This window comes from Elephantulus edwardii, unplaced genomic scaffold (genome assembly GCF_000299155.1).
Source record: "Elephantulus edwardii isolate Elephantulus edwardi_28Jun2011 unplaced genomic scaffold, EleEdw1.0 scaffold00005, whole genome shotgun sequence".
Lineage (NCBI taxonomy): Eukaryota > Metazoa > Chordata > Mammalia > Macroscelidea > Macroscelididae > Elephantulus > Elephantulus edwardii.
In genome coordinates, this window is record NW_006399755.1 from 19377418 (window position 1) to 19394152 (window position 16735).

A 16735-nucleotide genomic window follows, 5' to 3' on the forward strand; every position below is an offset into this window, starting at 1 on the left:
ATTCTCTGAAGAATAGAGTTGGGGCATTAACCACTTATAATAGAAGACCTGAGAAGTTGTGGGGGGAGGGACATTAAGGATATCATCCATGAAGAAAGCAAAATCATCGCAGTAGGAAATATAGCACTTCATAATATAAATAATGCACACTTAATTCTTACAATGGTATGGCCCCATCATTAATCAGAAAATTATTTAACTTTTAGAGTTTCCTTTTTTAACATTTGTTTTTAAAAATATTTCATTGACTTTTTGGTGAAAGTTTATGTGGCAATTTAGGTTCTCATTCAGTGATATCTGTACATATTGTTCAGTGACATTATTTCTATCCTTCACAATGCTTGAACAAGCTCACTCTTGGTTCTGGTTGCTTTATCTTCATTAATCATTTCCTTTCCCTGTTACATTCTCATCTTTGTTTTAAAGTGTTATTTGATAATTTTGTTTCCTATATATTTTTAAAGGGGATATGTTGTTGTTGTCGTTGTTGCTGGTTGTCTTCAAGTCGAGCACGACTCATTAGTGACCTTATGAACAAAAGGCCTGAAGCCTTCTACAACTATCAACATTTATCAAAGTTCATAGAGTTTCCAGAGGCATGGTATTTAGGAAGTGGATGCCACTCCCACTTCGAAACCTGTCATAGTATGTTATTGTTGTTATGCGCCATTGAGTCGCCTGCGATGTATGGCGACCCTATGTACAGCAGTTCTGAACCCTTCCCTGTTCTGAACCAGTCTCACGAATTCCGACATACCAACCCCCATATTCATTACTTTTTTTGAGCCTATTTGTTAACTAACTACCATCTGATCTCTGTGTGTGCCAGTTCAAGGTTTGAAGAATATCATGGGGTGATAGTCTTAAGTGGTATTCCAGTCTCAGCGGGTGTGATAGGTCTTATTTTATTTCGACTTTTAAGTGTTTTGAAGTTCTACATTTTTCTTTATCAGTTCATATCTATTGTAGCCCTGATCAGAATGTTGGGAGTTGTGCCTAAGCAATGGATTAGGAGAGCAGCACCCTATGAACTCTGCCACCAGGACTCTAGGAGTTTCATTCTGAGGCCCTGGATCTAAGCGGAAGACTGTTCTCTATTGTCTTGGGAGATATATTCTTATCTATTGAGCTTCTTCAGTGTTCCTTGGAGATCTCCAAGTGTCTTGGCATCTATCTTCCAATCTCTCCTTCCTACTTTGCTCATTTAATTTTCTTTATATCTAAAGGGAGATTAACGTAGGACACATCCTATACTAATTCTTCTAATTAACATAAGAAATTTATTCCCAAATAGGATTATAGGCATGTAAGTTAGAATTTACAACACATTTTTGGAGGATACAATTCAATCAATAACAACCACTAATTGGTGGGCTGCACCTCTTTTCTTTTCACTTGATAGATCATAGCTGCCTGACTTTGCATACTTGCTTATCTTTACATGATCTTTGTACTTGATCATTACAGGCTGAAGTTCCACAATGTCTGGTGGAGATCAGGAACCCAGGTGCTACTATGTGGGTGTAGATGTTGGGACAGGCAGTGTTCGAGCTGCTTTGGTGGACCAGAAAGGAGTCCTTGTGGCTTTTGCTGACCAGCTAATTCAACAGTGGGAACCTCAGTTCAACCACCATGAACAGTCCTCTGAGGACATCTGGGCTGCCTGCTGTGTTGTCACAAAGGTATGGACAAACTTGTGGTGGGGGTGGTGGGATCCTTTCTGTGCAGTGAACCCTTCAACGTACCCACCTAGTGAGTGTTTTATGAATGCTCACCTGCTGCCAGACTCTACTTCAGAGAAACTTAGATACAGAAATGAGTAGAATGCAGACTTTTTCTTTAAAGAGCATACACTCTTGTGACAGAGATCAGTAAACAATTGGGATAGATAATGATAGGTGTTGAGACTAAGGAAAGAACTGCCTCTAATGGTATTTAGGGAAGATATGACAAAAGATGCAAAAAAGTTCCACTAAAGTCATAGCTGATGCCTATCATGCCTGTTGTTGCATGCTAGTGGAATCCAACATCAAGAAAGCAAAAATACTATTGGACCAATAGGCAATATCATGATATGTGGAGAAAATATTGAAGTTGTCAGTGATTTCATTTTACTTGGATCCACAATCAGTACCCATCTTGGCAGTTGTTAAAAATGAAAGATGCATTATATTGGGAGATTCAGCTGTCAAGGACATTTCTAAAGTGCTAAAGAAATGTTGTCAGTTTGAAGACTAGGATTCACATGGTCCAAGCTATGATGTTTACATTGCTTCTTTTACTGCTGAAAGGTGGACAGTGAAAAGGATAACAAAAAGAAGAATTAATGTCTTTGTATTGTGGTGTGGGAGAAGAATACCGAATATACCATGGACTACCAAAAGAACGAACAAGTCTATCTTGAAGGAAGTGCATCCAGGGTGCTCTTTCGAGGCAAGGATGGTGAAACTTCATCTCACATGCTATGAGCATGTTGTCAGGAGAGGCAAATCCTTTGCAAATGACATCATGCTGGGAAAGGTCGATGGTCAGAGGACGAGAGGAACATCCTCAACAAAATGTATTGACACACTCACTCTAACAGTAAGCTCACGCATATCAAAGCTTATGAGGAGGGCACAAAGTTCAGATAGTTCAAGGTTCAGATTTGTTGTTTGTACAGTTACTATGAGTGGTAGTATAATTATACTTGATAGCATTGAACAATAACTCCACCAGTAGAATTCTTACAATGCCCTGATTAATGTGTCTGATGTAGTGGCTCTGATGCTCAGGATGACTTTTTTAGACCCTGACTTTGACCTTGTCACTTATCCAGGTGGGCACATACAAATAGAATGGATCCATATTGAGGCTCCACCTTACCAGAAAGCATGACACAAATTGCCACTCTTCGTTCCCCTCAAGGTGTGGCTTATACCCCTGTGCTTCTATAGAGAGGACTGCGTTTGGGATGTTCACTCTCTTTCTGTTCACTGATCACCTGGAATAATGCTTCGATCCTGATCCAGCTGCCTTAACTCTGCCTGCCCTGAAAACATGGCCCGTCTACATCATCTACACATCTTCAGCTGCATGAGCCATTTCTTTCCTAAACCAGAGACCTGATGTGAGAGCTGACTTTGGGCCTGCTATTTGGGTCTGCTGTCATCCAGAACTAGAGCTAAGAGGCTTCTCCCAAGCTTTTTGGCAGAATATCTGGGAGATGCCTTAATTGGCAGGAAGAGATCTCTGTAATGCTGGCCTATCATCATGAGGCCGAAGGCTGAGGTGTCTGAGAGCACACTTTGAAAGTTGCCCTGAGTGAGAGGTTGTATCCTGTTGCCAGCCTGAATTGTAACCTGTTAACATCTCTAGTCAACCCCAGAATAGAGAGTATGTGTCTGTGAAATGTGTTTATCTATTGCAGTGGATTTCAGTTCCACAAAAGGCAGGAGTATAGGTGCTGGAATTAGGAAGTGGTGTGGGCGTGTGGGAGGGGGGCATATCTGACTTTATGAAAAATAGTTTTTACTGTGGATATTGGTGAGGAGAGTTCTTGCCCTTTGGGGGTCAGAAGAGGTCAGCTATCTGAAGGCCCCATGCCACTCTTGCTCTTTTTTACAAGATAGCATTATTATGTCCAAAGAAGAAATGGTTGGTGGTCTGTTTTTGAAACATCATCCATTAGAGGCTCTGTGGAATGTAGTCTACTCTGAGACACACGGAGTTACCAGGAGAGAGTCGCCTTTCTTGATAGCAGTTGGTATTTTATGATTACTCTCAGATAACACTGGTAGTTCAGTGGTGGAATACTTACCTTTCATGTGGGAAACTTGGTTTGATTCCTGGCTAATCACGTGGAGCTAACACTTGTCCGTCAGGTAAGGTTTATCAATTGTGATGATTCTGAGCAGGTTACATCAGAGTTTCAGACTAAAAGGGACTGGGATGAAAGCCCTGCCTGTGTACTTCCAAATATTAACCAGGGAAAACCATGTAGATCATCATCCGATTTGCATCCAATCATGGCGATGGCGTGAGACAGAGCAGTGCTTGTTCCATTGTGTCTGAGGTTCTCTTGCATCAGGTACTGAGTCAGCAGTAGCTAACAACAGCTCTCTTTTCCTCATTTTTAAACAGACAGTGAAGGCACAGAAAAGTTAGGTCACTTAAATAAGTCCATACATTTAGTAAATAGCAGAGATAGGACTAGAACTTGAGCAGTCTGACTCCAAATTCTCATTTTCAGTCACTGGGTTGTCCTGTCTTCCCAGTGGAAAAGTGAAGGAAGCAGCATTTTTCAGCAAATGGAATAGCATATTCAAAGATCTGAAGGCATGAGCACAGGATATTTTTTGAGAAAGAAAGAAAGCCTGATATGATTAGAAAATATCTGGCAGGAGATTTGTAGATAGTAATTTGTAATGGCTTTGGTTACACAAAAGCATTGAATTCGGTGCTGGCTTGGAACAGGAAGCGATGGGGGACAATAAATGTTCATTTTGAAAATTTTATTTGACATTTGATTATTTCCTAGTAATCAAGAACAGCAGAGAAGACGCTTTTGTGTACCCCACCTCCTCCAAGAGGGAGAAATAAAATCCTGGTTTTCCCTCTTCTCCTTGTCCCTTGTTTGGTTCCTTAAATATTCATGAGACGCTTGGTAATTTGCAGATGGACAATTCACCATTCTGTCCTTATTGATCAGGCTGTTCAAACTTTAATGAGCTCTGGGCTGCTGTTAGTGCCCCCAGAGAAGAAGGCAGAACGAGGAGGTGGGGGGTGGGCAGTACTGGATCATTATACAGGAATAAAAGAGGGGTCACATCTTCCCTCCTGCCTGTTTAATTCTCCTCTGCCGGCCCTCCCCTGCCCCTGCTGCGGTGAGAATCTTCTACTCTTTGCCCCTGGGTCTCCTTTGTTCTTCTAACATATAGCCTTTCTTGCCATTAAGGAAATTGTCAAGAAGAAAATATAATCCCCTGATGAAAAGCTACTTTAAAAGAAGGTCTGCTCTAAGTACAGCTTGTTTTAATGGTAGATTTTTAATCATTTCCCAGTGGTGGCCAACTTGTCACTTGTTTGAGCCCTCTTAGCCACAGTGAGTGCTGTGGGCATTAGTCCTAAGTGATGCTCTTTCACTGCTGCAACCTGAGTGAAGATACTGGGGCTTGAGCCATCCCCCCCTCAGTGGGAGCATGGATCTGTGGCTGTGTGCCAGAAGCCATGGGATACAAAGGACGCATCTGCTCAGAACATCATTGCTTCGATGGGGTTTAAGGAGACAGCATCACTTAATCTGAGAGGTTGCGAGTCACAGGGGTTAAGAGCACAGATCCCTGAGCCAGACTAGCTGGATTGACATACCATTGCCTTGTGATCTCTAGCAAATTATCTAAATTGTCTCAGTTTTCTCATCTGTAAAAACAGGAATGATATAACAGTGCCCATCTTCATAGGTTTCCTTATAAGTTGTTAAGGGAGTTAACGTACATAAAGTCCTATAATGGTCTTTGCAGTTACTTTCTTTTCACAGGGCTGGACAATGACTGGTGCTGGAGAAGAGTCTTGAACACACCATGGACTTTCAAGAAAACAAATAGATCTGTCTTGGAGAGGGTGAAACCATGTTTTTCCTTGGAGGCTAGGGTTTTGAAGGTGTTTCACATACTTCAGGCATGTGGCTAGGAAGGACTGATGCTTGGAGAAGGCCATCATGCCTGTAAGGGTGGAGGGACGGTGCAGTAGAGGAAAACCCTGGATGAGACGGATTGATACAGTAATTAGGGCAATGGAAGTAGGTGTGTCCAAGTTAGTGAGACTGGCTATGAACAGGGCAGCCTTCAGAACTGCTGTCCATAGGGTTACTATAAGTCACAGATGAGCCGATGGCACATAACAACAACACAACAACATAAATGGACCTAAAAATGAGTAAACACTATGTTTTATAGGATGATAACACACTTGAGTGTCTTGTGGAGGAGAAATAGTTTTTGAAATAAAATACTGAACAACTGATAGTGACCTTATGAACAACAGATCTGTCTCCTATCCTATCCTGTGCCCTTCTCATAATTTCTGAAATACTTGAGCCTATTGCAGCAATCAGTATCAGTCCACCTAGTTGAAGGTCCTCCTCTCTTTTTTTGACTTTCCACTTTTCAAAGCATGAGGTCCCTCTTGAAGGAATAGCCTCTCTTAGAAACATACTCAAAGTATGTAAGATGAAACTTTGTCATCCTTGCCTCCAAGGAACACTCTGGCTGTACTTTCTCCAAGGCATATCTATTTGTTTTTTCACAGTCCGTGGAATATTCAGGGCTCTTTTTCAACAGAACTCAAAGGCATCAATTCTTCTGTCATTCTTAGGCATTGACCAGCTCTCAGAGGCATAGCAAGTTATTGAAAAGACCATGGACTGAATCAGATGCCCCTTAATCCTTAAATTGACATCATTGCTCATCAGTAATTTGATGAGATCTCTGACTGCAGACTTTCCCAATATACTTCCTACTCTCCTGACTGCTGATACCAAGTATGTTGATTGTAAATCAAAGTAAGGTGAAATCATTGGTAATTTCAATCTTTTCTCCATCTATCATGATGTTGCCTATTGGTCCAATGGTGAGTACCTTTTATCCCCTTGATGTTCAAATATAATCCATATTGAAGAATGTAGTCTTTGATCTTCTGTAGCAAACACTTCAAGTCTTTCTCACTTTTAGCAAGCAAAATGTGGTATCTAGACAAAGCAGGTTTTTGATGAGTCTTCTTTCAAACCTCATACCACGATTTTCTTCACAGAGTCTAGCGTTTGGAATGATTTGCTCAGCATGCAGATTGAATAGGCATAGAGAGGGGATCCAGTACTGTTTCACACCTTTCTTGATTTTAAACCATGTAGTGTTCCTTTGCTGTGTTTGCACAACAGCTTCTGACCTAGGTATTGATTTCACATGAGCAAAATTAATTGTTCTGGGATTCCCATTCTTTTCAATGTTAGCCATAGTTTGTTATCATCCACACAGTGAAATGCCTTTATTAAGCAGAAAAGCACAAATAGATATTCTTCTGGTATTCTCTGCTTTCAGCCAGGATTCATCTGACATCTGACATCAGCAATGTATTCCTAAATTACTATATCCCTACCACGTGACACGTATTTAAGGAGCTCTGGTCTCTTTATAACCAGAGACGTACATGTTTCTAACAGTTCAAATACACCAGTTACTCTGAGGGAAAAAACCCTGTCCATTTTTCTCTCTTATAATGAATGGATAGGTTAGGAATGTGGCATGTGGAATAAATAGGAGACAAAAGACTGAGATGTTGGGAAGGAAGAAATTACAGGACTTGGTGATAATGGAGAGAGAAGGTAGAGGTGATTTTTCAAGTTTCAGTTCTTGGAAACATGTTTGTCATTTGTGTCTCATCCTCAAAAACACTTAATTGTGTATATGTGGAACTTATACCTATACCAGTCTGTTGGCAACATTATAACTAGAATGCTGTGAAAGAGTCTGTTGTACAAACAGATCAAGGGGACACTACATGGTTTAAAATTAAGAAAGGTGTGCTCATCAAGATTGTATTCTTTATTCATACCTATTTGTATGTTTGCTGAGCAAATTATTAGAGAAGCTGGATACCTGTTCAGTCTGTATGTTGATTAAATTATTTGAGGAGCTGACCTCTATGAAGAAAAATGCGGCAATAGGATTGAAGGAAGACTCATCAATAACTTTCAGTATGCAGATAACACAACCTCACTGCTGAAATGAGGAGGACTTACAGTATTTACTGCAGAAGATCAAAGTTTGCAGACTTCAATATGAATTGTATCTCAACTTGAAGAAAACAAAAATCCTTACCACTGGAATAATAGGCAACATCATGGTAGGTGGAGAAAAGATAGATGTTGTCAATTATTCAACTTTACTTAGACCCACAGTCAACATGCTTGGTAACAGCAGTCAAGAAATCAAAAGATGTAACATTACTGTAAAAAGAGAAAGATAACTAGTAAAACATGTGTGCAGACCCAATTGGGGAAGGGATGGGACAGAGGGTTAAGGGTGGGTAAGGGCAAAATCACAATGTGCCACAGTTTGGTGGGTGGAGGAAGGGGGTAAAGGAAACGGTGGAGACCTGAAATGACAGGGTAATGATGGGCATAGTCTGATGGTGCTTAATTTTATAAAACATAATGAATTGGAATGTAACACTATATGAATAAAGAATAGTGTGAAACACAATGTATACAAACTTTGTAAGCATACCAATATATAATGATAATTAAAAAATAAAGAAAGAAATGAAAAGATGTCTTGCATTGGGGAAAGTCTGCTGTCAAGGACCTCTCCAGTATCAGTTTAAAGGCCATGGTGTGCCTGATTGAGACCATGGCCTTTTCAGTCACTTGCTATGCTGGACAATGAATAAGGATGACAGAAGAATTGATGCCTTTGTGCTGTAGTACCAGAGAAGAGGGCTGAATATCTCATGGAATTTCAGAAGAAAAAACAGGTACATCTTGAAGAAGGTACACCCAGGGTGTTCCTCAGAGGCAAATATGATAAAACTTCACCTCACATACTTTGGGCATGTTGTTAGTTGGCGAAATAGAGAAAGACCCTCAATAAGGTGAATTGACATAGTAACTGCAGCAGTGGGCTTGACTGTGTCAGAGTCTGTGAGGATAACACAGGATAGGGCTAGGTTCATATCTGTTGTTCATAGGATCACTGAGTCATGCTCAGCTAGTTGGCATTAACAACAATATCATCATCAAGTGACAACATTATAACTAACTAGGATGCTGTGAAGATAATGGTGGAGGACTGAGTTTATGCATTTTATGAAACTCTAGTATTTTGAAAAGTTGGCTGCTTATAGAGGCTTTGCCAGTAGTATACACTTCAGACCTTATACATCCCCTACTACTTACCCATACAGGCTCTATTCACTCTTTACAGATCCTGGAACACATTGTTGTTAGGTGCTATTGAGTCAAGTGTGACACATAGCGACCTTATGACCAACAGATCTAAACTCTAGTTGTAGTATTGAGAGATGCATTGGGCAAAATCTTGAATGATCCAGGAAGCATCAGAAAGATGCAAAAAATACACAGAATCACTATATCAAAAAGAATTGGATGGCACTGAAATATTTCAGGAAGTACCATATGACAAGAGCCAGTGACAATGAAGGAAGAAGTTCAAGTTACATTGAAAGCATTGACAAAAAAAAAAATCAGGTCCCAGGAACTGATTGGATACCAGTTGACATATTTCACCTTAACAGGTGCAGTCCTGGATGAGCTCACTAGTCTATGCCAAAAGATATGGAGGACAACTGCCTAGCTGACTAAGTGAAAGAGATCTGGATTTATTGCCATTCCCCCCAAAAGGTAACTCAACAGAATGTGGAAATTATCAAATAATATAATTGATATCACATGCAGGTAAAATGCTACTGATGATCATTCAAAAGCGGCTAGAACAAAACATAGACAATTGCCAGACCTCAGGTAGGATTTAGAAGAGCCCTGACACCATGAATTCCATTGCTGATGTCAGCTGGATCCTGGTTGAAACCACAGCATTCCAGAAGAATGTCTATTTGTGCTTTATTGACTATGCAAAGGCACTTGACTGTGTGGATCATAACAAATTATGGATAACATTGAGAAGAATGGGAATCCCAGGACACCTAATAGTGTTCATGTGAAACCTATACCTAGACCAAGAGGCTATTATACATGCAGTGTAGAAGAGCGCTAAATGTTTTAAAATTAAGAAAGGTAAGCATTAGAGTTTTATTCCTTCTCCATATTTGTTCAGTCTGTCTGCTGAATAAGTTATTCAAGAAGCTGGACTCTATGAAGAAGAACATGGCATCAGGATTGGAGGAAGACTCATCAATAACCTTCAGTATACAGATAACTTTGCTTGCTGAAAGTGAGGAAGACTTACTGGTTACTCATTACTGCAGAAGATCAAAGACAGCAATCTTTAATATGGGTTATTTCTCAACATCAAGAAACAATAATCCTCACCACTGAACTTATAGACAACATCATGATTATGGAGAATAGGTTGAAACTATCAATGGCTTCATTTTACTTGGATCCACAGTGTTAGTCTGGAGACTTAAGGTGTGACTGATCGAGGCCATCATCTTCACAATTACTTGCTATGCATCAGAAAGCTGGACAATGACTAGGGATGGTAGAAGAAGAATGGATGCCTTTAAGCTGTGGTCCTGGAAAAGAGTATTGAATATACTATGGATTGCTAAGAGGACAAACAAATTCAGCCTGAAAAGGGTGAGAGCAGGCTGCTTCTTTGAGGCTAGGATTCTGAAGCTCTGTCTGACATACTTTGGGCATGTTGCAAGGAGAGACTAGTATTTGGAGAAGGACATCATGCTTTGGAGGCTGGAGGGATAGCGCAAGAGAGGAGGATGAGATGGATTGACTCAGTGACTGGGATTTTGGAGGTAGGTGTGTCAGAGATGATAGGGTTGGCTCAAGAACAGGGTTCGGAGTTGTTGTACGTAGAGTTGCTATGAGTAGCAGGCAACTTGATGGCATATAACAACAACACCACAACAGTCAATACCCTTGGTACCAGCAGTCAGGAGATCAGGAGATATTTTGTACTGAGAAACTCTGCAGTTATAGGCCTCTCCAAATTATTGAAGAGTAATAATGTCAGTTTGAGGACTGAGGTGTACCTACTTCAGTCCAGGGTCTTTTCAGTCACTTGTTGTACATCTGAGAGCTGGACAGTGAATGATGGTTATAGAAAAAGATTTGATGCCTTTGGAATATGTGCTGAATATCTATCTCATGGACTACCATAAGAACAACAGATATGTCTTATAGAAAGTGCAGCCAGGGTACTACCTGAAGACAAATAAGCCAAATCTTTATCTCACATGTTTTGAGCATGTTGCTTGGAGAGGCTAGTTTTAAGAGAGGGACATCATGCTAGAAAAGGTGGAGTGTCAGCAAGAGAAGACGACCCTCAAGCAGATGGAATGACACAGTGATTGCAGCAATGGGTGAAGGATTGCAGAGATTGTGAAGATGGCACAGGATAGAGCAAGATTCAGATCCATTGGTCATAGGGTGGCTATAGTTTGTACTCGACTCAACGACACCTAACAACAACAAAGCGCATTTATAGTATTCCACAGCCATTTAGTAATTTCAATTCTTAGCAACCTCCTAGGACAGAGTAGAGTTGCCATATATGGTTTCTAATGCTATCATCTTCTTTGAAACAGGCTGCCTCATCTTTATTCTGGGGAGTGGCTGGTGGATTTGAACCACCACCAACCTTTCAACCTTTCAGTTAGCGTACATATACTTTAATAATTGCACCACGAGGGAGCCTTATACTTTGGTTTTTATTGTGTACCATGAAATTGGAACCAAGCCCTAGCTGACCCTCTGGTTTCAGTGGCAGTTAATGTCATGGGAGGAGATAGTCCATCTTTCTCCTGTGGAACAACTGGTAGATTTAAACTCCATGCCTTCAAGATTGCAGCACAGCTTCTTATTGCTAGATAACCTGAGTTCCCTTATAATTTGTATATTGTTGTTGTTGTATACTGTCGAATTGGAACTGACCCTTCAGTGGGTTTTTAGAGGCAGTAATTACACAGGAGGAGATTGCCTATTCCTCTTCCACAGAGCAGATAGCAGATTCAAACTGTGTGCCTTAAAATTGATATAGTTAATAGAAACAGTTATATATTATATGTTGTTGTTGTATATTATATGTTGTGGTTGTATACCTTTGAGTTGGAACTGACCCATAGCTGAGCCTCTAGTGGGTTTTCAGAGGAAGTAAATTGTATGGGAGTAGATTGCTCATCATTCTCCCACAGAGCAACTGATGGATTCAAATATATTCATTATACATTTAATATATGCTACAAATTTTATTTGGTTTGTTATTAACTTACTGTCACCACAATATAATCCACACGAGAACATAGATTTTTAAAAACAATGTTTTGTTTTCCATTGTCTCCTACATTTCTTCCCAAAAGAAAGCATCAGAGACCCTAAAAGGTTCTTAGTTGTATATTTTTTAAGACCTGAGGACCTTTGAGTGAGTGAGTGAATTATGGAGGCAAGAGGTAGTGATATGCTTAATGAAACTTGGAATTTTATAAACCAACACATGTTCCTTAAACTGACAAGTTACATCAGACATCTTACATCAAAATTTAAAATAACACAGTAACATACAGCTCTACTGCAAGCTAGATTCTGTCCACAAGGCACCATTTCTTCAGGTGAAGCTCAAGAGAAAACCAGTTATGTGTCTGACCCTCCAGTTCTTAGTGTGGAAGGTTTGGTAAGCAGAGCTGTCTTCCCACTCAATATGGCAGAGACTGCTGATTGAAAACATATGCAGAATTGAACCAGTTCCCACAGTATGAACAAAGAGGTGCACAATCCCTTTCCCAAATATTTGCTTGCTGCCCCATAGCTACGAGTTGACAGTTGTTAGACATGGACCAGGTTACCAAATGAGGCTGCAGAAATCTCCTCTGGAAATTCTTTAGAAGAGCAATGTGCTTTCTTTCTGGCTGGGGAAATTCCCTTGATGTCACATTGTTGGGATGAATTTACTAGGCTGCTTTCTTCTTCCATTAATGAGTGTATAAAAAACGAATTGTTAGGCCATCAGGTCAAGTCCCAGAGGCTTTCTGGGTACTGTGACTCTGACAGTCATCTTTCTGGGACGGTTTTGATGAGTGGAGGAGGAACTAGTCCTAATCAGCTGTGGATAAATCTGATCTTAAGACATTGCCTTATAAGGATGGAAAAAATAGTGGCAACCTAAGCTAAATCCAATACACGGTACAGATATACTTCCTGTCACTTCTGAAAGGTGTTCAATTTAGAGATATACACACTGAGACTTTGTAAGTGAGAGGCCATCATTAGAATATGGTACCTGGTAGTTCTTCAAAGGAGATTCATAAAATAGATTGAAGAAAAACACATCCTTTGCTCCTACTGGAAGAGTACTACTGCCATCAAAATTCTTAGAGTTTATCTAGTCTTTTCTGTTGCTGTTCCCTTTGCCAGTACTTTTATATGTGCTTATGTAACACAAATCATGCTGTGCTTTATTCATGACAAGTATTCCATGAACACAATTTATAAGGCATGAGGCATGAGCGATTTTTCCATTCTGTGTTATTTTCTACAACAATTTAATGGTTTAAAGACTCTCTCAAATCCATTTTCTCCTTTGATATTCACCTGAAGGTGTCACTCACTCTCATAATTTTCAAATTGTAGATCAGGAAACTGAGGCTCAGAAAAAAGAAAGTAGAGAGCAGGTTATCTAGTATGTAACTCTTGACATAGTACCCTTCCTTCTTTTCTAGTCTAAAAACCACCCATGGCATTGAGTTTTATTATGGTACACACATTTCTCTTCAAGTTCCTTTCTTGAGTATCTAGACACAGGATATGAGGGTTTGCACAAGTCAAATGTGTGCTCTGTCAGCATAGAGTAGTATAGTCTACAGTGTCATGACAGATATAAGGTGAAGTGAATGGATGGATTGATTACTTACCTAGGTGTTCATAGGAGATGTAATATAGTTCATTTTATCTAATGATAGCTTTTATATATTGTGTGCTTACTGATTCTTAGAACATCTTGGAGAATCAAGGGTATTCGTTGTATGACTTCTCAGAATCATGTAACCAGTGTATTGGCAGAGGCAGAACTCAAACTTGAGCACTTTGCATTCAAAGCCAATGACCTTAATCTTTTCCAACTGCTTTCCAATGCAAGTTGGAAGGACGTCAGGCAAGAAATTGTGCCTGTAAATGCTATACAGCCATAAATGCTATATAGGGAGCAACAAAGAGAGCAGTTGGAATGACTAGAATGATATAATCTGCTTAAGTCACTTAATCAGAGTGGCTGGATTAAAATTTAAATCCAGCTTGATGTGACACGTAATCATGATACCATGTTGCATTTAGGGAGAACCTAGGTTTTGTCTTGATACCTTTTTAAGTCTACATTGATCAAGGCAGTAAAGACATATAGCACATACAGCTGGTGGTATGGGACAAAGGTATTGTGACACATGGGTCATTAGGAAATGTTCTCTCCCTGATCACATTCCTTTCACAGAGGTTGATTCTTTGGACAATAGGATATATTCTGACGATAGAGGTAGGCAGCTTGGTGAAATAGAAAGAAGAAAGCTTCTGAGTTTGAATTTTGTGTCTACCATCTACTGGCTCTGTGATAGGGTCAAATTTACTAACTTTTTGATGCCTGTTTACTCTCTTCTTACAACTTTCCATTTATTTATTATGAAGTGAACATGTTATTTCTTTTAGAAGTCTTTCATGATAATTAAATAAGGTGATATATATAAAGCACCGGGATCACATTGGTGATGATCATATGGTAACATTTTATGTTTATTATATGAAGAAGAGCTCTAACATAAAGATTAGAGAAACACATCAACTTTTGATGTGCAGGTGACAAAGCTTTGCTTACTGGAAGTGAAGTAGGTTTGAAAGTAAAGAGAATCAAGCTAATGATTACAATATTTAGTTGGTATTATACTTCAAAACCACTGGTGGATTTGAACCAATAGGAACATGCTTCATTTGGGTTAAGAGCACAGCTTATGGAATACGAAAAAATGGAACTAATCAAAAGCTTAATTTTACTTAAATCCACAATCAGTTCTTCTACTAGCAGCAGTCAAGAAATCAAATGGCAATGTATGGCAATGTATCTGCTGCAAAAGTCCTCTTTAAAACAAATATACCACTTGGAGGCCTAAAGTACACATTCGGGGTATTTTTACTTGCCATTTATCTGTGTTCAATAGTTGAACAATGAATAAAGAAAATCTTAGAAGTATTGATACATTTGAATTATGATGTTGGTGAAGAACACTAAATACACTTGGACTATCAGAAGAGTGATCAAATCTGTTTTGGGGCAGTGTCGGTTCTGTGCCACTTATCCAGTCAATAAGCTGGGTATCTGCCTTAAAAATTTCTTAGTGTGTCCTGAACTGGTCTCCTGTTTGGAGCACTAGACCGCAGGCAGCACCACTGCCTCACAGGGCCCACCCCTTCTGACTGGAGACCCCTGCCACTACTGCCTGGACCCCTGAACCTGCTGTCTGCAGGACCTTACCCAGCTACCTGAATGCTCCTGCTCGCCTTCTGGAAGTCCAGCAACAGCCCTTTGCCTGTAAGTCCCAGTCCTGCTACTTAGATGCTCAGCCTGCTGCCTGAGTATCCCACCCCCAGCACCTGGGAGTCTTACCCCTGCCGCCCGGAAGTCCTGCCCCTGGTGCCTAGAGAATTTGACTTCATCATTTGGACACACAGCCTGGATGCCCAGCCACAACACCCAGAGGATGACCTGCTGCTGCCCCTCTGAATTGTGCTAGAGACAGCAGTATCACAGGTGAACCTATTTCATTTTCTCTCCTCTCCCAAAGCCTGAGTTGCCTTTAGCTCAGTGCACTTTGGACTGGCCTAGCTGCAGCAGTTCTCTGACAGAGGAGGCTGCTAATTCACAGGCTTTCTCTCTCCCTAACTGAAGCAAGTCTTACCTTGAGCCAAAAGTTCACAGGCACCATAGCTGCCCCACCCTTCTTTGGAGCAGTGACATCAGACTAAGAGCCTGCTATTGCTCCAGGAGTGAAAAACTACTACAGTAATGCCACATAGAAAGCAGGCAACATCACATCCTACAGAAACCCAAAACAACATGTCACCCAAAAAAGGTGACACAGTATCAATGAATTGCCTGAAGCCAGAAAGTCTGAAGAACTGACACAGAATTTAAAAGAACAATGATTGAATATTTCCAATTTGTGAAAGACAAACTTCAAGAATTACAGGATACGGCAAGTAAAAATCAAGAGAAACTTAAGAAAAAAACAACAAAACTAAAAACAACCCCAAAACAATGCAGATAAAACAAATGAGGGATTAGAGGTTCTGGAAAAACAAGAAACCATAATGCAAAATATGAGGATCAATGTTTCAGATGCTGTCAACATGTTGGAGGGACATATGAACAGAGTTGAAGAGATAGAACACAGAACCAGTGAAATAGAAGATAGAATTGTCACCACTGATCTGCTAGAACAAAAAGCAGAGTTTAAAAGGAAGGGAAAAGAAGAAAACCTAAGAATAATGTATATGTACATATACATTATGTATACATATGTATATGTACATATACATAATACATTGTTCTTAGGTTTTCTTCTTTTCCCTTCCTCTGAGAAGAATGGGAATCCCAGAACATTTAATCGTGCTAATGCTAAACCTATACTTGGATCAAGAGGCAGTTGTCAGAACAAAGCAGGGCAACACTGAATGGTTCAAAATTGTGAAGGGTGTGCACCAGGGATGTGTCCCATCTCCATACCTTTTCAACCTGTATGCAGAGCAGATTATCTGAGAGGCTGGGCTCTATGAGGAGAAGTGTGGTGTTAGGATTGGTGGAAGATCTATCAACAATCTGCATTATGCAGATGACACAACCTTGCTCACTGAAACTGAGGAGGACCTCATTAACTTACTGCAGAGGGTCAAGGACTGCAGCCTTCAGTATGGATTGAGGCTCAATATCAAGAAGACAAAGATTCTCACCACTGGACCAATTGGTAGCATCAGGATGGATGGCGAAGAGATTGAGATAGTTCACAG

General features: G+C 40.1%; 1 protein-coding gene across 1 annotated transcript in view; it reads left to right on the plus strand.

The window, feature by feature from the left end:
• Positions 1-1481: 1481 nt before the first annotated feature.
• Positions 1482-16735, plus strand: part of FGGY (FGGY carbohydrate kinase domain containing) — a 741424-nt gene continuing 726170 nt past the window's right edge. Inside the window, exon 1 of the mRNA XM_006879829.1 lies at positions 1482-1682. Coding sequence (XP_006879891.1) covers positions 1482-1682 — 201 coding nt within the window. The remainder of the gene's footprint in view (positions 1683-16735) is intronic.